The sequence below is a fragment of the Osmerus eperlanus genome, chromosome 12, assembly GCF_963692335.1.
Source record: "Osmerus eperlanus chromosome 12, fOsmEpe2.1, whole genome shotgun sequence".
Classification (NCBI taxonomy): Eukaryota; Metazoa; Chordata; class Actinopteri; order Osmeriformes; family Osmeridae; genus Osmerus; species Osmerus eperlanus.
Window position 1 is genome coordinate 10,274,524 of NC_085029.1, and position 27,549 is coordinate 10,302,072.

The 27,549-nt window shown below is 47.4% G+C and overlaps 1 protein-coding gene across 2 annotated transcripts; it reads right to left on the bottom strand.

Moving 5' to 3' along the window:
• Window positions 1–9,903: 9,903 nt before the first annotated feature.
• On the bottom strand, window positions 9,904–20,505 carry si:dkey-121b10.7 (heparan sulfate glucosamine 3-O-sulfotransferase 6). 2 transcript variants are annotated; one of them, XM_062475325.1, is made up of 2 exons: window positions 19,678–20,505; window positions 9,904–11,254 (listed from the first exon to the last, which is right to left on the bottom strand). In XM_062475325.1, exons 1-2 carry the CDS (start codon window positions 20,184–20,186, stop codon window positions 10,636–10,638), a joined length of 1,128 nt encoding a protein of 375 aa, XP_062331309.1. In that variant the 5' UTR covers window positions 20,187–20,505; the 3' UTR covers window positions 9,904–10,635. The 2 variants fall into 2 exon arrangements, with proteins under 2 accessions (XP_062331309.1, XP_062331308.1); XM_062475324.1 differs by having other exon boundaries at window positions 19,672–20,504.
• Between the last annotated feature and the right edge of the window lie 7,044 nt (window positions 20,506–27,549).

Here is a 27,549-nt window from a genome sequence, read left to right on the forward strand (position 1 = left end):
GCTGGTTGAACTCCAGAAAGAGGCCTTGAAGCATCCTAATAACCTGCTGATGAAAAGGAGCGCCACAGTAAGAGAGGTTCAGAGATGTTACGCTGCTGCATGACGTCTGACATCCACCCATCAATGTAGCTTTGGCCTTCCTACATAATGATAACCTGCAGTCCGTCAGGGGCATGTTTAGGAGGGGGTTCCTGTGAGAGTTACACAGGAGCGTATTGTCTTTAATGTCCATCATAAAATACTGTTAGTGGTGTGTGTGTGTGTGTGTGTGTGTGTGTGTGTGTGTGTATGTGAGAGAGAGACAGAGAGTCTGTATGTGTGTGGGTATGTGTGTGTTTGTGTGTTTTACCATATGCTTATTTTCAAGTAGTGACAGTGAGAGACAGAAATTTGCATGACGCTTTCTTCAACTTTTTCTGCTTGTACAAAACTCCAGTTTGAAATACAGCAACTGTCGGTGTAATGTTAGCCAGAGACATCTCTCTCCATATGTCGTACATAGAGTGAAGAAAGCAGAGCCGTAATTCTGCAACATGAAAGACCACTCTGCAGCTCGTCTCCATCCGACAAGCCTTCAGAACACAACCTTAAGGTTTTCCTCGACCGAGTCGGCTTCGGAAAAAGTATCCTGCTCTGAGTTTGACCCCAAACGTCTTCATTTTCTCAACAAAACGAGCCTTTTGATGTTCGGCCCCAAATAAGTATGAACACACATTTGTTAAATTATGTTTTCAGAAAATATATGAAACAGAAGCTTTCATTTCTCCATTGCACATGTTCCCCTGAACAATGAGTCCATTTTATTCCAGAACCCCCCTCGTCCCTAAAGAGGGTGAGACGTTGGACACAGTTCCACGGCATGATTACAATAATGCCATTCAATAACCCAGTCACACAGCTTATGTGCTGATTTCATACGGTACGTATGCATGTGATGTGTGGGTTAGCAATGGCTTTTGTCGACTGTGTGAGAGTGTGACACTGGGCCCTTCAGGTGGGTGTGAATGTAAACAGAAGTAGTGGACCCTTAAAATGTCATGACATGACCGTCATGGCCGCCTCTCCTCCGGACCTCCCATCACGCCAAAAGCTGTGGTGGACTATTTCTGGACCAGGTTGTCCTCTTTCATATGGGACATGTCAGCAGAAATATACATTTTATACTGAAGTGGTCTATGTGTTGAACTGTAATTATAACCAAAAACTGTTGGCATGGTGTTTAGTGTAGTTGTGTCTGTGATAAGCGGTGTTACAGCAGACAAGGTACTGAAATAAGGCAAGTAAGGCAAGTTTACCTTACTTTGCGATCGACTGAAACAGACAAATTGGCTTATTTTAAGGATGTGAGTTGTCTGGCACAGACACATCTATACTTTCAAGACCTCCAGGTCGTGTTATTTCCCTTTTGTGATGTCTGTTGGCCAAATTTGAAACCAAACACAGCTATTGGATGACAAGGGTTCACTTTATAAATGTCTCTCTGGGTCGATCCAGACTTGGACAGCTCTGAACTGTAAGTCCAGAGCAGTCAGCAGTCTCTCTGCCACACATATGGTCCCCATCACATTCTGTTTCAGTCAAACCCTTCAAGAAGCATTAATAACAGTGCTGGTTTGGCTTTTAATAAAAAAGGAATGGAACCAATTATGGACTTATCCCAGTCATGTAAGGCATGAATATGGCTGGCGGCAGTTGGCAACTGCCAGTGATGGAGAGATGACAGAGGGAGGAATGTCGCTCTGAGGAGAAGACACAGGCCTCCAGAAGTTACCAGTCATCCCCAGGGCTCTGTCTTGGTAAACTGAGAACACACAGAGAGAGAGAGAGTTGGGTATCTTAGACCTATAGCCTTCTACACAGCCAAGCCAAGCACTGTACTGTACTGCCAGACAGCATGGAGTGGTAGATTATTAGCAACAGCAGCTCAAGTACATGTAACCACAGGTTTCCGCTGGTTCAACAGGCTGAATGTCGTCCTTGGTTCCAGGTTATTTTAGGGTTAACATTACACCCTAACTACAGGGGGTGCCTCAATGATGACATCTTTGACAACAATTCATTAGTGTTCTCTTGTTTGAGTTCAGACCCCTGGAAACTCTCAAAAACCCACATTCCACCCCTAACCATGGGCAAGATTTGGTTTTGCGTCCATGTGGAAACTCTGCCTTCTATTTTCAAGAGCCTGTATAACACAGAGCCACAGAGGACTGTTCATTTAGACATAGCAGATGCACACGCCAGAAGCAGAGAGATAGGACGTCGGGGTCTGCGTGGGTGGGCAGAGGGAGTCCTCACCCTTAGAGTGACCCCCTTGTCTTTCAATCAGCACCAGGGCAGCAGGGTGGGGGTGACAGGGTCGTCAGCCCCACGGTACAGCAGGGTGGGGGTGACAGGATCGTGACAGGGTTGTCAGCCCCACGGTACAGCAGGGTGGGGGTGACAGGGTCGTCAGCCCCACAGTACAGCAGGGTGGGGGTGACAGGGTCGTCAGCCCCACGGTACAGCAGGGTGGGGGTGACAGGGTCGTCAGCCCCACGGTACAGCAGGGTGGGGGTGACAGGGTCGTCAGCCCCACGGTACAGCAGGGTGGGGGTGACAGGGTCGTCAGCCCCACAGTACAGCAGGGTGGGGGTGACAGGATCGTGACAGGGTCGTCAGCCCCACAGTACAGCAGGGTGGGGGTGACAGGGTCGTCAGCCCCACGGTACAGCAGGGTGGGGGTGACAGGGTCGTCAGCCCCACGGTACAGCAGGGTGGGGGTGACAGGGTCGTCAGCCCCACGGTACAGCAGGGTGGGGGTGACAGGGTTGTCAGCCCCACGGTACAGCAGGGTGGGGGTGACAGGGTCGTCAGCCCCACAGTACAGCAGGGTGGGGGTGACAGGGTTGTCAGCCCCACGGTACAGCAGGGTGGGGGTGACAGGGTCGTCAGCCCCACGGTACAGCAGGGTGGGGGTGACAGGGTCGTCAGCCCCACGGTACAGCAGGGTGGGGGTGACAGGGTTGTCAGCCCCACAGTACAGCAGGGTGGGGGTGACAGGGTCGTCAGCCCCACAGTACAGCAGGGTGGGGGTGACAGGGTCGTCAGCCCCACGGTACAGCAGGGTGGGGGTGACAGGGTCGTCAGCCCCACAGTACAGCAGGGTGGGGGTGACAGGGTCGTCAGCCCCACGGTACAGCAGGGTGGGGGTGACAGGGTCGTCAGCCCCACAGTACAGCAGGGTGGGGGTGACAGGGTCGTCAGCCCCACGGTACAGCAGGGTGGGGGTGACAGGATCGTGACAGGGTCGTCAGCCCCACAGTACAGCAGGGTGGGGGTGACAGGGTCGTCAGCCCCACGGTACAGCAGGGTGGGGGTGACAGGATCGTGACAGGGTCGTCAGCCCCACAGTACAGCAGGGTGGGGGTGACAGGGTCGTCAGCCCCACGGTACAGCAGGGTGGGGGTGACAGGGTCGTCAGCCCCACGGTACAGCAGGGTGGGGGTGACAGGGTCGTCAGCCCCACGGTACAGCAGGGTGGGGGTGACAGGGTCGTCAGCCCCACGGTACAGCAGGGTGGGGGTGACAGGGTCGTCAGCCCCACGGTACAGCAGGGTGGGGGTGACAGGGTTGTCAGCCCCACGGTACAGCAGGGTGGGGGTGACAGGGTCGTCAGCCCCACAGTACAGCAGGGTGGGGGTGACAGGGTCGTCAGCCCCACGGTACAGCAGGGTGGGGGTGACAGGGTCGTCAGCCCCACGGTACAGCAGGGTGGGGGTGACAGGGTTGTCAGCCCCACAGTACAGCAGGGTGGGGGTGACAGGGTCGTCAGCCCCACAGTACAGCAGGGTGGGGGTGACAGGGTCGTCAGCCCCACGGTACAGCAGGGTGGGGGTGACAGGGTCGTCAGCCCCACGGTACAGCAGGGTGGGGGTGACAGGATCGTGACAGGGTCGTCAGCCCCACGGTACAGCAGGGTGGGGGTGACAGGGTCCGTCAGCCCCACGGTACAGCAGGGTGGGGGTGACAGGATCGTGACAGGGTTGTCAGCCCCACGGTACAGCAGGGTGGGGGTGACAGGGTCGTCAGCCCCACGGTACAGCAGGGTGGGGGTGACAGGGTCGTCAGCCCCACGGTACAGCAGGGTGGGGGTGACAGGGTCGTCAGCCCCACGGTACAGCAGGGTGGGGGTGACAGGATCGTGACAGGGTTGTCAGCCCCACGGTACAGCAGGGTGGGGGTGACAGGGTCGTCAGCCCCACAGTACAGCAGGGTGGGGGTGACAGGGTCGTCAGCCCCACGGTACAGCAGGGTGGGGGTGACAGGGTCGTCAGCCCCACAGTACAGCAGGGTGGGGGTGACAGGGTCGTCAGCCCCACGGTACAGCAGGGTGGGGGTGACAGGGTCGTCAGCCCCACGGTACAGCAGGGTGGGGGTGACAGGGTCGTCAGCCCCACGGTACAGCAGGGTGGGGGTGACAGGGTTGTCAGCCCCACAGTACAGCAGGGTGGGGGTGACAGGGTTGTCAGCCCCACGGTACAGCAGGGTGGGGGTGACAGGGTCGTCAGCCCCACAGTGGTGGTGGTGGTGGTGATGGGGGGAAACGGGGTGTTTCTGAAGACCAGCTACCCACTTCCTTCCAGACCGAATTACACTTGGTCCCATATATGGTCTTAATAAGGCACCTCTACCAACATACTAACAGTTCATGTGAGTGGAGATATGAATGGTCAAGTAATCTATATGCTATCACTTGTATGTGTGTGAGGGTTTTATATTGGGTCTCTTTTTCCATTTTAGCCCAGGGGTCCATTTGAGCCCAGGGCTGACTTGAGTCTTTTGTGCATCTAGTTTCTTATCAAGGCTTCATCAGACTGGACAGGCTGCGTTCTTATTAACTACCGGCTCTTTGTCTCATTGATTTCCATTGGGCTGCCATAACCAGTTCAGCAGCTGATCTGCCCTGCTCTCTGTGACTGGACACGCAGCTGCTCTAAATGCATTGGCATGTCATCTCCAGTGAAGATGCATTTACATTGTAAAAAAGACACATTAACTTAGAAACAAGCTGTGGTGCATTACCACACACACACGCCCACACACACTCCTACACTGGATCTACTCTTCTCAAGGCCAGTCCATCAATACCATATTACCTGATCTTTTATCTGTTTATTGATCAGTGGGCCTGTTCATGTGTGGATTACGACATGTTCTATTACCAGTGAGCGTGTGTGGCAGGGAAGCAGAGGCACCCGGACACCATAATACCCATCCTAGCTACCCTCCCCCTTCAATATGTGTGAATTGTTTCTGAATGCGTACGTGTGTGTGTGTCTAAGGGGGAGGCCTGGACGGTTAGAGTGCAATATTGACCGAAGTGAATGACATTCAGTACACGGTCGCCATAGATACCACCAGATATTGTTTGGAGTCAGCATTTAAAGAATGTGGATGTCCAAAAATCTTTTGGTGCCAGCTGAGTGGCAGTTATGGTCCTTAGGATAAATAGCATACATATATTACATTTAGTCATTTTTTTATATATAATGTGTTTTTCTTTCGTCAGTTTGCGGTTGGTTTCTAGTCTGTCCAGACCGTAATGTCAAGCTGATGTATCGCCTGTAAAACTGAGCATCTGCCCCACAGTGACTTCATCCCCAAAATATGATCACGGTTGGAAGAAAACACAGTTTGAGGAATAGACAGGAGATGATGAATCGTGTTGTTGTTTAGCTAACGCTGGTTGTCTTGTCCTTTTCTTGAAATCACAAACTTCTGAGAACGAGAGAGAGTGGGAGAGAGAGGAGGAACGAGGAAGAGGGAGAGAGCAGAGTAGAGCATCTAATCCATCATGTCTTCTTTTCTCAGGCCTGCATCCTTCTCTTCAGAGATGATGACCTGGACACACATGTACGCACACACACACACACAGTCCCTGCACTCTGGCAGGCAGCAAATCCTAGGGCCTGAGAGATACTGTTGTGTGACACGGTTCTTATTGAATACTGACATTAATCTCGGCCCTCCTGCTGCCTCTCGGTAAAGCACCCTGACAGGGAGGAGAGAGGCTGAGGGAGGTCGGTTGTCGGCCCTGCGGGCTGGATGTAATGCCACGGCTGGCTCTTCCCACATGTGGGAATAGATCAAATGAGGCTCTCCCACCAGGCCACAGGAAGTTGGACATTGTCTCAGAGCGTTAGGCACTAATCGGTGGAGATCATCTTGGAGTAGAGCTGACCCTTAGGCTAACCTCAGCTTCACTCTCCAACAAACCAGGAACTATGAACACTAGGATTGGCCAATGGAAACACAGGAACTGTGGTCAAATTGTTCATGACTGCAATAAAATAAGCATTTCTCTATAATCCATTCAAATCAGTGATTGCTTTATGTCAAGAACTATTGTCGTCCTTGGGTAGTTTGTTATAGTGGAATATACTGTAGAAGGGCAGAGCAAGGCATTTCTTCAGTGTAATTTATAGGACTGCAGTCCACAGAGAGAGATCCCACCCCCCCACCACCCCCCCCCCGCCCATCCCCATCCCCACCCCCCCCCACCCCCACCCACTGAGACACCCTGGACATCTGCTCTGTGTGGACTGGGTTCTAATCTACCTTTTGGTGTTGGAGGTGGGGGTCTGTGAGAGCTTGAGTGTGTGTGTGTTCTCTCTCTGGGGACAGAAGGGGGCTGGAGAGTATAGAGTACAGGTGGTGAGCGGACCTTGCAGAAACAGCAGTATAATATCAGATGTGACATATACACAAAGATACACTCACACACACACACTCACACACACACACACACACACACACACACACACCCACACACACACACACACACACACACACACGTACACAGGGTAATGAGAACCATGGGGAAGTGAAGTCACTCAACCATTGGGTAGAATATAGGACTCCGGAACAGGTATTGTCCTTTAAGTCTCACTTGGTTGCCCAAACATACACACACACACACACACACACACACACAAACACACACACCCACACAAATACATACACACACACACCCTCTGTCCCTCCCTTTCTAGTTCTGTCAGCCCATAATCCCTATGTCCTTAAATGTGGCTACTGTTCCACGGTGAGAGCAGAGGTCCTTAACATGCAGAAGCACTCAAAAAGCTCCCCTAAGGTCAGAGGTCATCCATAGATATCCACTCAGGGGTCAGGCTCATGAACTGTTAATAAGGTTTCATTAGGCCAAGCTGTCTTTTGGCATATTACTATTTTTCTCTTCTTCTCCTCTATCCTCTTTCTCTGAACCTTCCTTCATCTTCCTCTCTTCCCCCTCTCCCCCTTCCTCTCTCTCTCTTCACCCACTCTGTCTTTTCTTCTCTCCTATCGCAGTTGTTTGACGAATCATCCCTCTATCATCATTACTAAACCACATCCTCCTCTTGACTCTGTTGATCCTTGTGGTGGTTATTCCCATGTAACTCCTCTCCCTGTGTTTGAAGTGGGCTGGCTCAAGGAAAAGGATCAAGGATGGGAGGAGAGGGGAGAGTGGAGAGATGGAGGGAGGAGAGGATGGAGGGAAGAGATGGAGGGTAGACCAGGCTGAGTAAACGGCCTAATCAATGCGAGGGGTCTGGAGGACGACACAACAACAATGTAAACACAGCAAGGACAGAAGGAGCCTGTCAGTCTGATTTATAATTACAGCACATGTTGACTTAGGGCTTTTGATCAGCTAATTATAAAGGCACATGGGTGCTAAATGTTAGCCTGTCAGTCGTCTAGTTGGAGGAGGAGAGAAAAACGTTCCTCCCTTCTTCTTTCCTTGCTTCCTTCCTTCAGCCAGACCAAATGTTCTGTACTGTAATTAAAGACTGGCTCCTATCTGAAAAGAGCAAAGCCTCATATTAAAACTAGCGGGGGATCGAGATGTGTTTGGCATGTGCTCTGAAGGCATGCTCTTCCACAGAGCCTTTGCCAGAAGCGTTGCCATTTTTTTCTGTGTACTTGTATGTAACTCGAAATGACTGTTGGCTTATGAAAGACACAAGACTGTTGTGGGTTAACCGATGTCCTTTATCCCAATTTTGTATAAGATTGTACTGTCAACTCTCTTCATTCAAAGACCTCTTAGTTTTGTTTCTCAGCTTTACTGTTGCACAATACCTCGCATGCTGTCCAGGGAAAGGTAGAACAAGGTCACATGGTCCACGTATAGAAAAGTATACTGTTAAAAAAAATTGAGATATCAATTTATAGAATGTATTTACGATAGAGACAGGAAGTGTAACATTTCCATTATAGTGCAAGAAGAACATAAGTGTGTCCCTCTGACAGGAAACTTTCTCTGGTTCTGACCTTTCCTGACTAGGAGGTCAAAGGGCAACAGTTGGTACCTGGTCACATGACTACCATTACATTACATACATACTGATACGTTTTTTACACTAGGTTTCAGTGCAATAAAAATCCTCTTAAACATTTGAACTAATCATTAGAATACCACTAAGTAACCATTAAAGGTCAACATTAATGATCAACAGTCATGAGGGTGCCTGAAGATAATACCCTCCAACGTAATGGTCAAACCTCGTCCCATTTGTCTATTCATAATTACAGTCCTCTGACATTATCCATCAGGCTAAATTAGTCCATTAGTACCCATAACGGATCAGTCACTCTCCCTGTTCCTGCTCCCCTTCCTTCTCTCTGAGAATAGCCAAGGGAGAGTCAGGGTCAGGGGTTGCCTGGTGACCCAAAGGTGGCATTTTCTCTCTCTCTCTCTATCTCTCTTTCGGTCTATGTCTTTCTTTCCCTCTCTCTCTGACCTCCAGGGGTCATCCGGGTCACAGAGACCCCCACTGAGAGGCCTCTACCCTGGCCCGGCCCGAGGGCAGCTGGCCAAGTCGCTTCAGGAGGACAAGTGTGAAGAGTGCAGAGGAGACCATAGCAGCTTAATTGAAAGTAGAGAGGACTCAGCCCATGTTTACATGGCAGGATCCAGTCAGACAAGAGTAGCAGGGTCACAAAGAAAACCAAGAAGGCATCACTGATCTTTAATGTAATCTGAAATAACCACTATCATTTCTTCCTTGTTTTGATTAGTCAGGCCTACATAAACAAGTTTTTCATTTGCCTTGTGAAATGAAAGTCTGAAGTATTAGTGTTGTTTATTTATAGTCATGAATAAAACATGAATAATACTACCCAGAGGAAATAACCTAGCACAGAGAGATTGTAGCTTATTGTATTTTGTTGCTAACCCCGCACTAACACCAATTTTACACACCCTTCTCATGCACTTCTCCATAGAGTACTGCCATCGATTCAACATGTATGAGCTATAAATCACCTGTTAAATCTTTTTTTTTTTTTTTTTTTTTTACAAATGTGTGATTGCGACCTCGGTGCGACCTGGAGCTAAATCACCATGCCACGGGACATGGCGCACGGAAGCAAATATCCCTCCGCCTATAAACTAACCAGGCAGGTATTGATTAACCCGCTCCCTGAAGAGCAGTTCCCAGAGGTGGAAACTGCAATATTAATGGATCCTATAGAGGTGGGAAGGGTGACTGACAGTCTTTGCAGCCAATCCACTGTTAGCTGGCCAGTCCAGGCGGTCAGCAGTTTATACCACAGAGGCCTGCAGGTCAGCAGCAGGAGTCAAGGGTCAACGATACCCCATCCCAGGGTTCTCTAGTGACCTATGTGGATTGATCGCTTACACATCAGAAAGCTTCCTCTCAGCGGTAACTTCACATTTAGCTCTAGAGGCTGTGGCTCAATGATCCTCCCCCCCCCCCCCCCCCCCCCCCCACACACACACACACACACACACACACACACACACACACACACACACTGGCTGAGCTGTGTTTAACCATTCATTTCATACATATGAGTGTTTCTAGTGATACACAGACAACAGGATTTTTTGAATAAAAATGGTTTTAGTCAGTATTTCACCTTCCAAATACAAAAGTAGACGATAAAACAGTAAACATTTTTGTTGTCTTATAAATAAACTTTCTAAATTTGTAATCAGTAAGGACAGCTTATACGGGAAGTGTGGAAACAAATGTCACAGGTATTAATGACACATATCAGTAATATTAACAATTCCTATTAGCAGGATGCTGGTAACATAAATAATTGCACATTTAGAGCACAACCATGGTTACAGTTTGGGTATAGTTGCATGTATATGGGTTCACCATACATCCCTGCACAGCATCAGTGCTGGTGCTTCTACACATCACTAACCGTCTAAAAAGAATGACATGAATGAACATGAATGAACTGAATGAAGGGAATATATTTCAGAAAAACAGATCAGAGAGACAACAAGGTGAAAATGGATCCTGCTGATTTCATTGTGCGTAAATATTCTCAGGGTTTCTCTTTATATCTATCACTGCCATCTTGGACAAACAAACAAAAACATCTTGTATGCAGGGTAACAGCTGGTGATTCGACCTCTGGAAAGCCCATGCCAGGACCTTCGCCTGCATCATTTTAAAGTATGACTCAGTCCAAGGAGGGAGAACAGAGAACACGAACATCTCTCTCTCAGCCCAGTCAGTCAGCAAGCACACCAAGGCCTTTGACAGCTTAGGTAAAGGACCATCCTAACCCTAACCCCTGTCTCAGTGTGCCATCAGGGTGACCGTCTCTCTCTCAGTCCCAGCCGTAGTCCTGCCCCGTCATCTGGTAGAACTTGAGGTTGAAGGGCCTGTAAAACTCCCTGAGCTTGAGGAGAACCTCGGGGGAGATCTGAGGGTGTGGCCTGCCTTTGGACTTCCCCAGACAGCGGGGCCTGCTGCTGCCCTCGGGTTTCTTCAGGCAGGGGAAGCCCTTGGTCTGGTTGAAGTAGAAGTGCTTGTCCGTCACCACCCGCTTCAGACCCAGGAAGTCCTGGACGCGGCCCATCTCGCCGGCGGGGTCGCTGACCAGCCGCTCGCCGCTCACGAACAGGAAGCTGGAGAGGGGGAAGTAGTGCAGCCAGGCCTCCAGGTGTTTGGCGTAGATGCCGATGCGCACGGCGCTCCAGGAGGTGTCGATGACCCCCCCGGAGGAGTTCCTGAAGACCAGGCTCTGGAAGGAGGGCAGGCCGGGACATTTGGACAGCGTCTGGGTGTAGTCGGACACGGCGCGGGTCACGGGGTCACGTACCACCACGATCAGCTTGGTGTGGCGGCTCATGGAGAAGAGGCGGCGAGGGGTTTCCCTGGTGACGAAGTAGCTGGGCGTCTTCTCCATGGTGATCTGGCCCTCCAGCGTGCGAGGCATCAGGCTCCTGGAGAGGAGTAAGAGGAGGGAGGAAGGGGAGGAGAGAGGGGAAAAAAGAAAACGAGTCATAATTCGAGGCACGCATACCAAGCGATGCTAACAATTCACCGTTTGCTAAGTTGCGGAAAGAGCAAACATAAGACCGTTCAACCAGTGCTGTGAATTTACATGGAGACAACAGAAGCCATGTGTTCCATATTAGGAAAGTCATGTTCCGATGTATGAACATTCCTTCAGCATCGGAGAGCTGAGAGATCCGACCCACAGATACCCATAGCCTCCCAGCAGCTGCTCACACTGCTGATTAGAGGCCACAGTACTGTAATCACACCAATACACACACACATCTACATATACACAACTACTGTACAACATCAGACTCTGATCAGAAGATTAGGAATCAAAGGCACACACACACACACACACACACACACACAACCACGCACACTGAGCTGAAAGTCTTTTAGACACAGCTCCAGAAAACCCACAGAAAAGCAGACTGTAATGACCACAGAATAGTAATTTCCTCTCTACTTCATGCACAGCATATGGCTTGAACAGAAGTTTGGGAAGTTAGGAGGAAAGTACAGCAGCTGTATAGAATTCTTATTCTTAACCAGAATCCTAGCAGTTATGTTCTAGAACACTTGATCTCTGTAGAACCTCGACAGCCCCATCCGTTCTCTCTATCATCTGTCCATTGCCTAATTCTTTTTCAATAGAAAATGTTTTCCCCTTTTTTTTATTTTGATCCTATTGAATTAAAACATCCTGGTTGGATTTGTGTTTTAGAAATCAAAAGTGGAATGTTCGGACTCTTTCAAGATGCCGCGGTTACATTTCCCATAGTCCTCTCTGGTGGCTGTGTTATTGAGGTCTGTTTGGCTGTGTGGTTGGTCTGTATCCTGCAGGGAGCTGTGTGGCGCCCAACCCTTTGTTTCTCTCTCCTCTCCCCGGTCCTAACCTGGTCCTCCAGTAGCAACACGACAGATGTAGCAACAGCAGAGAATACCATGTGTCACTGTTACAGGGCAGTAGAAAAACAAACTAAAAAAAATAGTGGGATTAATGTTTTGGTTGAGAGTTACATAGTAACTATCAATATGTAATAATATTATGCCAAAATGAATCTCCTGAAGTTGTTTACACGCAAACACACACACACACAGACGGACTCTGTTTAATTCTGGCCAATCAGTCTAATGGGAGCCATGCTGTGGAGGCAGGAGTTACACTGACATCATGTTTACATTGTGAAACACTCTGGAACACTGGCCTGTAATCAAGGAACTCTCTGGCTAGAACACCAACCCAGCAGGCAGGCCACACACTGCTGGTGGTGGTGGTAGTGGTGGTGACGGGTGGTCTTAGAGGGAGAGAGAGGGAGAGAGAGGGAGAGAGAGACAGAGAGAGAGGGGCAAGGCATTAGAGCCCCTCATTATCTGGTCAAGAGCACCAGAACCTTATCACTCCCTCTTTCTCACACACAAGATGAAAGACCCGGTTCCAGCTAAAGATTGACATTTTGTTCTAGATCAGATTAGCATTAGCCGCTACCGTTGTCAGTGTTCTTTCCACAGGAGGGGCTAGCCAAAGTTAGCGCCGCCGGCCACGGCCTCAAAACCCGCTGTTTGTTTTGATCACACCTTTAGCGTAGCGCCTGGCCTCTAGAGTGGCTAGAGCTGGAACACAGGTCAGCGAGTCCACAGATGTGTTGATCTCTCCAGCAGACATGTTGCTATCAGCACAGCTAGCTGGCTGACAGAGTGGGTGGCCTGGGCGCTGCTAAGAGCCGCAGTTGAACAGCTGCTGGTGTGTTTTAGAAGTACCAAGCTGTGTACTGAGTGTACCGGCGGTGGCCATGATCCAGGTGAAAGGATCACAAAGTTACTGTTGGAGAGATAAAAACAAATATTTGCTCGGAATTTTCCATCTTTGCTCTAATTGAAGGAGCTCACTTGGAAAAAGAAAAGCGTCAGTTGATGGCATGTGTGTGTGTGTGCTGTATAAAAGAGGGACCTGTAGGCACTGTAAACATGGAGGTAGTTATCAGTGATCCACTGTGGCGTTAATTGCCTGAGCACACACACACTGAGATCCAAACAGAGCTTTTAACATTGTTTGTTCTCCCAGTGTTCTCTCTGTCCCTCTCTCTCTCTGTCTCTCTCTGTATCTCTCTCTCTCTGTCTCTCTCTCTCTGAATATCTCTCACACACAAACACACCCAGAAACGCACACATAGCAAAGAATGATGTTTTGTTTTTCCCTCTGTTTGTCCACCTATCTCCCTACTGTTTTATATACAGTGTGACCACTTGTATAAACACGGCAGATTGGCTTTTTTTTTATTTTTTATATATATTCAGTGGAACACACACACTCAAATTGCTCAAACCGTCTCACCAACTTCTACACTGCAGGACGCTGCCACATCTGGCAGCAATAACACAGGATGTGTTTGTGCGCGTGTGTGTGTGTGTCTGTGAGTGTGCATGTGCAAGTGTCGGTGTGTGTGTCTGTGTGTGTCCATGTGTCTGTGTGTATGTGTCTGTGTGTGTCTTCAGGCTTAGGAAGTGTTCCCCTGGTTCCGATATGTTCTGTGTGTTCTGTGTGTGTGGCTCCGGTGCTTTGGCCCAGGTCTGTGTTCTGTGTTGACTGGGCGCCGGACCAGACCCCTCAGTGAGAGGATATGGACTCCTCCACCCTGAAGGTCAGAGACAGATGGCTATGATTCCCTGGGTGAGACCACCATGACCACAGGGGTCTTGTAATGCAAGATGTCTTTCACATAGGGTTTCACTCCTTTTCGCTCCTTCCTTTCTCTCTTTCTCCCTCTCCGTCTATTTCTATCACTACCTCACAGTTTCTTCTCTTTCGCTCACTTTTTGTCTTTTTTTTCTCATTTTCATATTCTAACTCGACATATGCAAAAAATATATATTCTGTCAATTGCACAGGACCATATCCACCTGTAGATGGGACAAGAGCAGAGTGGAAGAGGAGCCGAGGGCTGCTGGGTTTGTGTGTGTGTGCGTGTGCAGGATGCGAGCTGCCAGCTGTGTGTAGGTGTACATGTGGGTACGGTATGGGTGTAATCATAAACCCACCCTGTCTGAAGGACACACCCCGCTGTCTCACGCCTCCATCGGCGGGCTGTGGGTTGTGTTCAGAGGAGAGGTTTACACCAGGGAGGTGGGTCAGTAGGAAAGGCCCCAGGAATCTGTCTACTAGAGGGAAAAAGTGAAGCTAACAGCTAATCCTGAATAGAGCTGTCTCTGAGTGGCTGAGCAGTGGTCTCACAGTTTCCTCTGAGAGACAGTGCCTAACCAGGAGGTATAATGACAGTGTGTGTGTGTGTGTGTGTGTGTGGTGGGGGTGGAGTTGAGGGGTGGTGTTTGAGAACAACCCTGGGCCTGTCTACAGCAGGATGAATCTTGACATTCCATCACTGAAGAATATGTGTAGAAAGAGACAGAAAGGAGAAGAGATGGACAGTATGTGTGAAAGATAGGAAAAAAAAAGTTAGAGTTATGCAAGATGTGGTAAAGAAAGACGCGTGTGTGTGTTGCTGTAATGGCTCACTCCTTCTCCTCCTCCTCCTCCTCCTAATTCCCCTCCTCATCCTCCTAATTCCCCTCCTCCTCCTAACTCCCCCCCTCCTCCTCCTAATTCCCCTCCTCCTCCTCCTAATTCCCCTCCTCCTCCTCCTCCTCATAATTCCCCTCCTCCTCCTCCTCCTCCTAATTCTCCTCCTCCTCCTCCTCATAATTCCCCTCCTCCTCCTCCTAATTCCCCTCCTCCTCCTCCTAATTCCCCTCCTCCTCCTCCGAATTCCCCGCCTTCTCCTTCTCCTCCTCTTATCAAATGGGAAAATCAGCTTGTCAGTTTCTGTCAGGCTTACACTGGAACATTTGTGTCTTAATAGGCTGGTTACTGGGGGTGCGGTCCCACCCACCGATGAACTGATACACTGACACAGGAAGCAGGGACGGATGGAGGGAGAGATGGAGGGATGGACAGATTACTGAGGGTCACTTCCTTCCTCTCTCAGATGGATTTCAGTGATGTCATCGCTGACCCTCAGTTTGCCTCCTCCTAATCAAGCTCTTTGAACTCTCATCAAGAGTTAGATCAAGCCACATTCAAACTCTGAAAAAGCAATGAAAACTTCCCGTTTGATTTCATCTCTGGGCTTTCGTCTTGTACAATAATCTTCTTTTCTAAATTAATATTTTACAGAAAAGGTTTTTGAGAGCTGGGCTAAAGTTTATTTCTATGTAAAAGTGGTCCCATTCCCTTTGAACTGCAGTTAACAATTACTGTACGGGTTACTGGTTATTCCCTCTCACCATGTCAGTCTGTCACTTCCACAACACATTTCCATTCATTAAACAACTCTCCGAAATGAACAGAACACCACTTCAGAGAATTCTAATGGACTCAGAATGGGTCCCAAACGTTAGCCATCTGGCAACATCCCAGTTCTAGACCAATGAGAAGGCTTGTTATTGGACTGAGGTGTGAAACCACTTCCTGATCGCTGTTGTGGTTTTGCTGTCTCCATTGACTTATTTAATGTATACTGTTAATGATGGTAAAGACTGCTACAGGGAAAGAGAAAGAGAAAGAGGGAGAGAGAGAGAAATAAAAAGAGAGAGAAGAGAGAGAGAGAGAGAGAGAGAGAGAGAGAGCCGCACGCCTTTTTTTTATTAGCAGCAAAGCTTTGCCAGACCACTCATTATGGCTAAATTAATCTAATTTCCTTGCAAATGACATAATCACTGAATGACCCGTATGCTATCGAGGCAAGACCTAAACAACTCTTTCAAGTTGGTTAAGTTTACTGCAAGCATTTCTGTCAAGAAACGTTCCAAACAAAGAAAGGTGTGTTCCTCGCTGACTCTCTAAGTAAGCAACTGATGTTCTCACGCTCCCTCTCTCCCTCACCCTTCCTACCTAACCCCTCCACAACCTCTCCCAGTGAGACCCCTCACTCTTTCACCCTCTCCCAGTGAGACCCCTCACTCTTTCACCCTCTCCCAGTGAGACCCCTCACTCTTTCACCCTCTCCCAGTGAGACCCCTCACTCTTTCACCCTCTCCCAGTCAGACCCCTCACTCTTTCACCCTCTCCCAGTCAGGCCGTCAGACATTAAACGGGAGCATCAGGCAGAGATCCACAGCTGAGACAGCACACACACACACACACACACACACACACACGGTCACACACATAATCCCACCCACCCACTTACCCCCCTCCCCCCTTCCACCCACTTACCCACCCGACTTCCACCCCCCACCCCATCTAGCACACCCACATACACACACACGCAGTGCTGTCAATGATTACAAGGCTGTCCAGACAGAGTCATGAGGAAGACAGTTTAGTGGCTGTAGGGCACCACTAACCAGACAGACGTTGGCAAATTATAATCCAATCATTTCACACTCATCACTCGTGTTCAGGCACCCCGAAAACCTGTTCTGAGGGAATGAAGGGCCCAGAGAAAGAGAATGTTCAGAGGTAGAGACTGGGCCTGACGTTCCATCTTTCCTTCCACATAATGGAACTGAGAAGGGTGTACGAGGAAAAAAGAGAGAATGAAGAAAGAAAAAAATAGAGAAGGCGAAGAAACAAAGGAGGAGAATGAAAAGAGGAAAAGGGAGGTGCTAACATGGTTCATATGTCATTGAATATGTACTGCAGCTGCTCTGCACGAAACACTCTTCTGTCATCAGTTTGTATCTAATGACTTCACGTCTTCTTATTTCACTAGCTATCATCTGATTGGACATGGCTTGTCATGCAGCAATGAAAGGTCGTCCTATGATGTGATAGCTGAATCACACCACACTCACTCAGCCAGTCAGAAAATCATTACTAACCTCTGATCAATTTATTATTATTTTGTTTGTTTGATAATGCAGACTACCTTTATCTGGTTTGAAGTGACTGAAGTGGGTAGAAAGTACTTTACTTTGCATCAAATGTCTGTTTGATATAATTGACTTAATTTTATGCAAATTCTAATGATCCGTTTATATATATATATATTTTGAAGGTGTATCCCTGCACCTTGAAAGTATTAAGTTAAAGCAGTTATTTTCCAGAAAATACTGTTACTAAGCAACATGAGTGAAATTGACTTTCACTGTCCATTAAAGCATTGCTGACCTCACACTGGCCGTCATACAAAGCCTTTTCTGTTCAGTCACATTTTACACACTGGTTTATTACAACAACCATCTCCATACTGTTCAAATTCCACCACAATAAGCTTCACCAAAACACTTCCAGTTGGGCCAAATAAGTCTTTCAAATTCTCAAATTCAAAAAGTGACATAATCTAAATAATATGTCATGTTATGTACCCAGAATTCCACAGTGCAATCCCTTGTGATGGGGTGAAAAGCCAAACAGGTAATAGGAGCTGGGCATTCCAGCCTGTGTTGAGACACATTGCTGAACACAATGCGGAATTATGCAACAGAATTCACTCCTGAAGGCCCATGGTCTATTTAATGCAGACTAAAACACCTACCAAGGTGATAAATCCATTATTGAGGCAGAGAAAGGTGCTATAAATGCCAATGGTAACTGCACCTTGTCAACAAGATTGAATATTCAGGAGTTAATACATCTGTGCTGTGCAGTTCTGATAAAGGCAGGGAGAAGAAGATCAATACAGAGCTCCCATTTTAGCTGATCGATAGGGGAAATTACATTTATATATGTCCGATGTTTATGGGGTCGTGAAAAAGGAGTGGTTTCACAGCCCACAGCTGAGGAGACAGGCTGAGGACAGTGGAGGTGTGAGAGGGAGAGAGAGAGGGGATATCTGGGGTGGTCTCATCAGTTAAAATGAACAGACATGCATATTGTAGACTGTAGACACACTGTAGACTAGACGTACACACACGCATACTAAACAACATAGATACGCACAGACTTCTTGTACAACAGACATACGAACAGATATTATCACAAAGTTGCATATTGAAATAGAATTTAAAATGATTACTAGAACAGAGTACACATTTAGAAACATTCTCCTTCTCTTTCTCTCACTCACACCAGATCCTATAAAATATATTCCTTCCCACAAAGCCACAGAACCATTTCCAGTCCTTCACAGAGCCAAGGCCTTTCCACATTTAAGCTTTTCTGCATGAACAATTTGCCAAATGCTTCCTTTAAACATGTACATGTGTTTTATTTGGTTACCAGTTGAAGACAGTGGACAGCACTCGCTTCAAACTGAAAACGCTTTGAAATCAAATGCCCTGGAGACAGAGAAGAGGAAAGGAAAGAAGAGGAGAAGAAAATGGAGAATGGAGTGTGGAGAGTGGGAAAATATATCAGCATCAGTTGCCTAATATCACTCCCTTGCAGTCAATCTCCTTTGGCCAGTAGGGCCTACTCTGTTCTGTTTAGCTGTGAGGGGTCCTAATCTTTCTCACCCTCTCCCTCTCTTTGTCCCTATGTCCAACATAATGCCTGACCTGTCATAACACCAGACCAATCCACACAGTGCTGACACCACCTGTCATCAAGACACACCGGACAGAACCATTATGAGAGAAGGCGTGGAGAGTGAGAGGGACTGAAGTGGGGAGAAAGAGGAAGAGAGAGATAGAAAATGAGTAAAAGGATGGAGAGAGAAATAGTATGAGAGAAACTTAGACACAGAGGATGGATAGAAACTATAGAGACAGAGATGGAGACCACATAGTCGGTCAAATACCTATAGTATACATACATTGACACAGAGAGAAGCTACAAGCAAGTTTAGCTAACGTGACAGCACTCCACCAGAGCTACATGTGTTAATATTCATTGACTGGTGCTAGTGCTGCCCTCCCTCTCCTTTCTGTCACACATATCCATGTAAGGACAACCAGCTCAACTGATGTCACATACATACAAACACACACAAATATAGATATTTATACATACACACACACTTGGAGCAGTCCCCCGGGAGGCACACACACACCTCGAGATACAGCTCGCCAGGTCAATAAACAGGCCGGTATTGGCAGCAGATGAATACTTGCTACACGGAGAGGCTCTCAGATCTTTATTCAAAGGGCGCTGACAAGTTCTAATGAAGGTAGTTCACACTGACACGGGGTAGAGAACGGAGGGATGGAGTAGGAGAGGAGTATAATTAGGAGAATATGGGTGGATGGGAGGGGATATTATTAACTGAATAAGACTTATGTAGGCTATAGGCTACACACAGTGCGCAATAAGCTATTGTACACTTTGGTTTTGAGATCTCTCAAGTCATGCACATATTGGCCTCTATTACTTGTCCAAAGTTTACAACAAAGACGTGAAGACGTTCAGTCACCAGGTGTACATAGAAAGGTTCTCACTCAACCGGCCGGGATACACAAATAATAATAAGATACGCACCTGTACCATTCCGGTCCTTTATCATAGAAGCGGTCGAAGAAGTGGGGCTCCGCTCCGACTGCTCTCACATCAGGGTGAATGCGCAGAAACTCCAGCAGCGCCCGCGTGCCTCCTTTCTTTACGCCGATGATGATGGCTTGTGGGAACTTTTTACTGCCAAAATTATTGGAGATGGATATGTTGTTGTCGCCCTGTACCGGTAGCAGTTCGTTGTCAGCTGTTGGGAAGAGAGAGTCAACACTGTCGAAATCAAATTCTCTAACAACCGACCCTGGAGAAGTGTTCTGTGCGTCAAGTTGTCGCTGCGGTGAAGACTTCAGTTCATTATTTAAAAGCAGTTTATTCAGGAAATTTGATTGTTGTTCGTATACAGGTCGAGGTAAGGAGTCGCAGTATCCGGTGAGGGAGTAGAATAGGTAGGAAAAGATGATGATCATGGTAAAGGAGACGGAGAGCTTCGACTGCGCCTTCAGGTGTCCAAAGTTGAACCCAGTTCTCCATTTGCTACATCCCATGAGTCGCTGTACTGGACCACAAAGCAAAGCGCAGGAAACATGCCTTATCTAATGATTATAGCCCAGTGACTCTAAAAGTGGATTCTCATTTTAAACGTCATGTCACGCAATATGTCACAGTATCTTTTTTCAAGGTCATCAGAGTTTTTCTTCTTCAATGATTGCATGCTCCTTAACGCTTTGGTGACTGGTCAACCTGTACATCTCTTCATTAACTTTTCTCAAAGTGAGTCGCTCCAAGAAACAGTTGGGATTTTTTTTTCTTCTCTCGTGCGTCTTCTTGCCTGTGACTCCTGTCCCTCCTGCGCGCTCGCACGCAGCACACCATCAACGGCAGACACGCCCTTTCCTTCTTGGTGTTAATCAATCCACGCCCTGTTTAACAAACTCCCACCCTCTCCATCTTGCGACACTAAAATAACCACAAAAGAACAGGAGAAATACCAATTAGACCACTTTCAATGGGATTGGATATGTACTGTCTTACTTTAGCCTATCACATTTGTTTTTATAGAAGTACATAAGTATACTTCGAATAGAATTGGAAGTTAGATAGATGAATGTGTGAGATTTGACCACAGACTTTTAGTCTATTCAAAGTGTTAAAGTATTTTCTGTGTTTAGATGGCTCAGAGGGCTTCCTCTAAGACCATTGACAATCAGAGTGTCTGTGTGGGGTTAGTCCCTGTCTCTGTCCAGAGCTTCCACGATCTAGTCCTATGGAGCCACCTGTCTGTCTGACGGCCTCGCTGGCACTGCTGGGCCACACACCCCATGGAGCCCGGCCTCACACCAGCATTTAACCTCTCCTGCCTCCCCTAACGGAGCCAGACAGGTGCTGCCGCCGGCCAGAGAGCAGAGCCTTGGCTCCAGCCTGCTGCCTTGTTAGAAACCTGCCTCCTGTTGCTCTCATGGTAAACATGCAGCCAGACCACCATCAGCTTCTCTTTCTGCACTCACTGACGTGCAGGGCTAAGTATAGCAGTTTGTTTGCATGTGTGTGTGTCTGAGAGAGAGAGTGTGTGCGTTTGATTACCTAAATACTGGAATGCAGAGCTAATTGAAGCCACTTAGTTGATGATGATGACACAGATAGCATGTTTGCATAGCGTGCTGTATCAGTAATAATATCAGTCTGTCAGCTGCCTTTATTTAAACCTCTTTCTCCTCAGCTTGTAAATGTGAGTTAAACTGACCCACACGCACACACATACAAACACATTCAGGATATGTTTAAGGCTGACTGGTAACAGATAAGACACAAGTTTGGTGGCCTCTGCTAGCTTATCACTGGGAGAGGATGAACAAGAGAAAAGAAAAATACAGAGAAAGAGAGAGACAGAGAGAGAGGTTAAGAGTCAGTGTGCTTGCATGTGTGTGTGTGTGTGTGTGTGTATGAGCAGACAGCAGAGTCAGCTGCAGTACTTTCAGTAAACACAACCTCAGTTTCACAGAAACGTGCTTACATTACACTCCGCAACACTAACAGTTGTACATTAGCGACACAAAGAATGTCATCTTCAGCACAATCTCTTATCTGCAGCAGACTGAGGTTCTGTTGTGTCTGTCTATGTCACCAAAGTCCAACACCACCACTTCAAGTGATCTTCAGTCTGAACAAAAGACTGCTGGCTCACACTAGTACCCCAGAGGAACCCCATGAAGACATAATAAAGTACCACAAAAATAAAGCAACAAATATTTTAAAATCAAAAGCCAAATTGTAACTTGAATGATAAAGCCTCAATATGTCTTACCAATTGAGCATCCGCAGTGTTTTTTGAGAGCAGGATTTCCAGCTTAAGAACTTGCTTTTGAGAATCACAATGGGAGAAAGAAAATTAATTGGGACAGTTATTGATCACCTTGATCAGTTAGCTGGAGTTGGAGTAGGACTCTATGATCCATCTAGATCAGGTGACAATGTCTATCGAGTCCTATACTCTCACCTCACCTGGCAGACTGTCAATCCAGCCAGAGCCTATTCCAATTAATCAGTTAACTCTCTGTCTTAGTGAATACTGGATATTGATCTTCTTTAGGGTTGAGGAAAAACACTGGATTTCTGTCACTGTATGGTCAAAGTGGTCAATACTGTTGACGCAGAGTAGTTATTTGGTGACAGATTTTCATACTTGGTGTTTTGAATGAATTATAAACAGCTTCAAAGCTAGAATGAATGTCGGCAAGAAAAAATTAATTTCCACCTGCGAGCTGAACCTCTCGTTTTGAATTCCAACACACCTGTGGAACCTACAAAGTCTCTGGGAAGTAGACAGCTGTACAAAGCTTGGCAGCAGACTATTATGGTCTGTAATCCTGGGCAAGTCCCCATGACGACCTGCTCGGCCGCTTCAAAGAAAGGATCTGTTTCAACTGTCTCTGTTCTCTCAGGACCCTCGGGCTCCAACTAAATAGGCTTGTTGGACTGTGTATGAAGAAAACACGAAACAAGAAGTGAATGATCAAAACTTAGTGAAATAAACAACATATTTTGCATCCTCGCAAGAGTGTACAGTGACTTCTTTGTTTTCCTTCTGATCCTGCTAACCAGAACCATCAGGCCAATTGTGTGTTCCCCTCTTCATCCTATCCCCAACTCCCTTTCCATCCATGTCACCTAGCTGCTGAAGACATGATTGTGAAATAAAAAGTAAATACCCCCACATACTAGAATATACTCCCTCTGACTCTCCTGCAGAGAGTACTCCTAGTCTTGATACTAGACAGAGTTTTCTTAGAAGTGATTATCCCAGTGAGGCAGAACCACAATTCTGTTCTTACAGTTACACTGAGAGACAGGGTAGACATGCCACCTGTACATCTCAGACCTGAGGAAAGTGGTAAATGTATTTGACATACAGCACATTTGCTGACTAGACTAAACTCTCTCACAGGGTTGTCTCAGTCTCACCAGGTCTTTTAGTCTCAGGTGAGACTAGACTAGTTTAGCCTCCTAGAGGATAAGAGCGTGTGAGACAGCACTGTGGTCCCACTGGAGAATAGGGCCCATTGTCCCCATAGAAAACAAGCCTGCAGAAGGACAATACAGGGTACGAGCTTCTGAGAAAGAGCTCTCTAAATGGCCTATTAAATCACCTGCATGGAATGTGTGTCCTGGCCTCACTAAGGGCCACAATAAGCCCTTCACACACACACACACACACACACACACACACACACAAACACACATGCAGACATAGACACATGAACACACACTCACACGCAGACACATGAACACACACATAAACAGACATAGACATAAAAACACACAAACATACACACACACTCACTAAAACACACACACAAGCACACACAGAGAGCCTGGGGAGCCTTGCCTGTCATTATGGATCATGGAGAGGCACCAAAAGACAAAGAAGGTAGAGGCCCATCACGTTCAGCCTGAACCTGACGTCTGATTGAGGGTGGTGGTGGACCTGACTTGGTTGAACAGAGAAGTTCTCTTTTCACGATTTTATGCCAAGACAACCGCCGTGTTTGCTTAAAACAGCGTGGCACAGCAAATACAAACACGTATTCTGCAACTGTCTACAACGTTGTTCCTGTAATCAGCAAAAGGGGGAAGCACAGACGTAGTACAGATCACAACAACCATCATCATACCAGTCTGTCAGCTCCTGTGTGTGTGTGTGTGTGTGTGTGTGGAGAGAGAGAGAGAGAGAGAGAGAGAGAGAGAGAGAGAGAGAGAGAGAGAGAGAGAGAGAGAGAGAGCAAGAGAGAGAGAGAGAGAGAGAGAGAGATAGATAGATAGATAGAAACACTGTGTCTGATCCAGGCTCTCAGCCCTAACTGTAGGGCAGAGTGGTGCGGTTAGCTGGGTAAGTATAGGGCAACATAGTAGTCTGTATTATCACATGGGTGTAGCAGGGCAAAAAATGCTTTCAAACAGGCAGCAGGGTGTTGGATGCCAGGACATGTCTGCACATGAGCAGACCCAACCACATGTAGGAGTCTGGGGAATCATTCAAACGTTTACTGGTCTGACAAGAGCATATAAAAAAACGTTATTATTATAACTCTATTCTCTCATCTATTATTACTCTATCAATGAATAGAATAGGGATTGACTAATGAATGAAGGAATGGATGGATGGATGGATGGATAAAAGGAAGGAGGGATGGGCCGAATGATGGATTGATGGATGATGAATGGATGGATTAAAAAATGCCATAGACAGCAGCTGCTCATCTGTCACCCATATTAAGCATTTTACTGGAGTGCACTGTGGTTAAAATGGCTCATTGTGTCTCTAGTAAAGAGTGGCTAGGTCAGACCCTCTCAGCTCTCAAAGCACAGCAGTAATATAAAGCTTACAAGGTTGGAGTAATAGGCCCAGAGTGCTTTTCTTACTTGTCCCTTAAGAGAAACAGTCTGACATTGGCTGGAGGTGGTGCATGTACGGAGAGTGGGGATCAGCTAAACCATGTAGAGGAGAAAAAGTCAGACCAACTCAAAACAAACAATGTGACCATGATTGCCGGTTTACATCTTATGAAACCTACATTCCGTGTGATGGGACCGGGTAAAATGGCTTCGAAACTCAAACCCGGAGGTCAGTAAAATGCTGTACTTGTCAGCGGTGACAGTGCTGTCAGCAGGATGTCAGGCATATCTATGTTAGCAGTACTAACCCCTCTCTGTTTATCAGATGGAGATAACAGCCCCAGGTGTGCTGTGGTTCTGACACCCAGACCCAACAGGAGGAGGAAAGTGCTGATGTAGGTTGATAATCTACCATATGCTGCAGCTACGTTGTGGGTGTGCCTTTCCATCACCATTATAACTGTGTCTGTACCTACATGTGTCATGTTACCTAGGAAACAGTGACAGAGATTGGCTGGCTCATGCTCTCTAGGTGTAGAAAGCTCAGTAACAATCTATGGGTATTTTGTAACTTTAGGAAGAATGTTGTTCTCAACCATAAAACCAACAGATGCAAATAATTTACTTACTTAACAAACGCTTTCTTCCTACAACAATGCAGACGTAATGTGAAGAACAGAAACATCTAGAACACAGGAACCAGAGGAACCAGAGGACCCAGAAGGTATCAGGTCATCTCTGCTGTGGTCCACAGCAGTAAGCAATCAGGCCTCCTTTGATACCATATCAGAGAGGTACTGCATGAAGGTATAATTTCACTGAAGAAAGACCACCATGATTGCGTATATGTGTGTGTGTGTGTGCATGAGACTGTGTCTGTTGCACACACCTCCTTATTCCTAGGGTCATTGTTGACCTGACCTTTGTGTCTGTCTTTCACCAGTCAAAACTCTGACCTAAGTACCTGTGAATGCTCATACAATTGACCGATTTCTAAACCATATGAGTTGATCGCATGAACAGCATAAGGATGTAATGAATGGAATAACGAGAGGCCTATAATCATGTCCTGTGTCTTTGCTAGTAGCTTGCTACTAGCATGGTCATAAATAATCTGAACTGTCCATTGTGGCTAACCGCCTGACTGAAGCTTCTGGAAACCACACACCAAATAAAAATGACAAACGTTTGTGTCTTGTAGCTCGTACGTTCTGGTGCCCTGTGTTACTGCACAACCGCAAGAGAAAAGAGAGAGGGAGTAAGAGGGAGGGAATGGAGATAAATGGAGAGAAAGAGAGAGGACAGAGATAGAGGGAGGGATCGAGAGAGAGAGAGAGAGAGAGAGAGAGAGAGAGAGAGAGAGAGAGAGAGAGAGAGAGAGAGAGAGAGAGAGAGAGAGAGAGAGAGAGAGAGAGAGAGAGAGAGAGAGAGAGAGAGAGAGAGAGAGAGAGAGAGAGAGAGAGAGAAAGTTAATAGATACAACGCTCGCTCTACAGTTATCTAGCTCCAGGTATCTGGGAACGAGAGGGAAGAGATTAAATAGTTTCAGAACCTGCATGGCCACAGACCCAAGCATAGCAACTTTGAAGTGTTCCCTGCTCTGTGCCAGCTGTTGTGTAGAGCACGTCATGTGTTGGTCCGTGTGAGGACCAGAGCAATGTTTAGCTTGGGATGTGTGCGTTACAGTGTTATCTCCTTGCCAGGGTTAGATAACACCACTGGCCCTGAGGTGATGTTTACAAACATGCACAACCTCCCTTCTCTCCCGGGTAAAGGAGAAGAGAATGTAGCCAGCACAAGCTACACACTGCAGCTGGAGCAAGCAGACTTTACACTCATGCTCACTCTCACACACTTCAAGGGGGTAGAAGGATGAATTAATTTACAGTAACTACACACACAAGCAGGGACTTCAGAAACATTTACATTTACATTTAGTCATTTAGCAGACGCTCTTATCCAGAGCGACTTACAGTAAGTACAGGGACATTCCCCCTTGAAACAGATATATCATCTCTACTTCCAGTTTCCGTGTTTAGTCCACTTGGAGGACACAAAGACAGTACATATGATGATCTGTAGCGAGATCACGGGGAGGGGGTTGGGGGGTTGGGTGGGGGTTTGGGGTGGGGGGGTCGATAACCCCCCCTCTCCTGCCTGTTGACAAACTGCCTTGGGCAGCTCCATGCAGACAGGGCTTGATGCATGGCTGTGTGTGCGTGCTCCATAGGGACCTGATGCTGGTGACATGGGACACACACACACAGACACACACACACAGACACACACACACACACACACACAGACACACACACACACACACACAGACACACACACACACACACAGACACACACACACAGACACACACACACAGACACACACACACACACACAGACACACACACACAGACACACACACACACACACACAGACACACACACACACACACACAGACACACACACACACAGACACACATACACACACACACACACACACACACACAGACACACACACACACACACACAGACACACACACACACACACACACACACACACAGACACACACAGACACACAGACAGACACACACACACACACACACAGACACACACACACACAGACAGACACACACAGACACACACACACACAGACACACACACACACAGACAGACACAGACAGTGTCCCATGCTGGGCTGTGCGGTGAGAGGTATCGCATCACACGTCCGTCGAGGGAAGATGGATGTGGAGATTTACCCAGCATTCAGGGGGGGAGATGAGGCCTAACTCAGCCCAGATGCAGTGTACTTCACCCAGTGACAGGGTCAACCAGCTCCCCCTCCACCTAGAAACCAGCATGGAGGATAATTGCCATTTGAGTCTAATTAAATTTGTTTCCTCCTCCATCTTGCTCAATCAAAGCTGGAGGGATGAGGTAACATTTCAGTTTTAGAACGTTGTAGAACGTTGCTGGGATTCCAAATAACAAATGGAATCTTGCACCGAAGGATTTAGCCACCC

Excerpts from the sequence above, each read along its gene's own strand:
- si:dkey-121b10.7 (XM_062475324.1), bottom strand. The coding sequence starts at position 20,186 with ATGGGATGTAGCAAATGGAGAACTGGGTTCAACTTTGGACACCTGAAG. Across the intron at positions 11,255-19,671 it reads AAAGGACCGGAATGGTACAG|GAGCCTGATGCCTCGCACGC; the intron begins GTGCGTATCTTA and ends ACTCCTCTCCAG.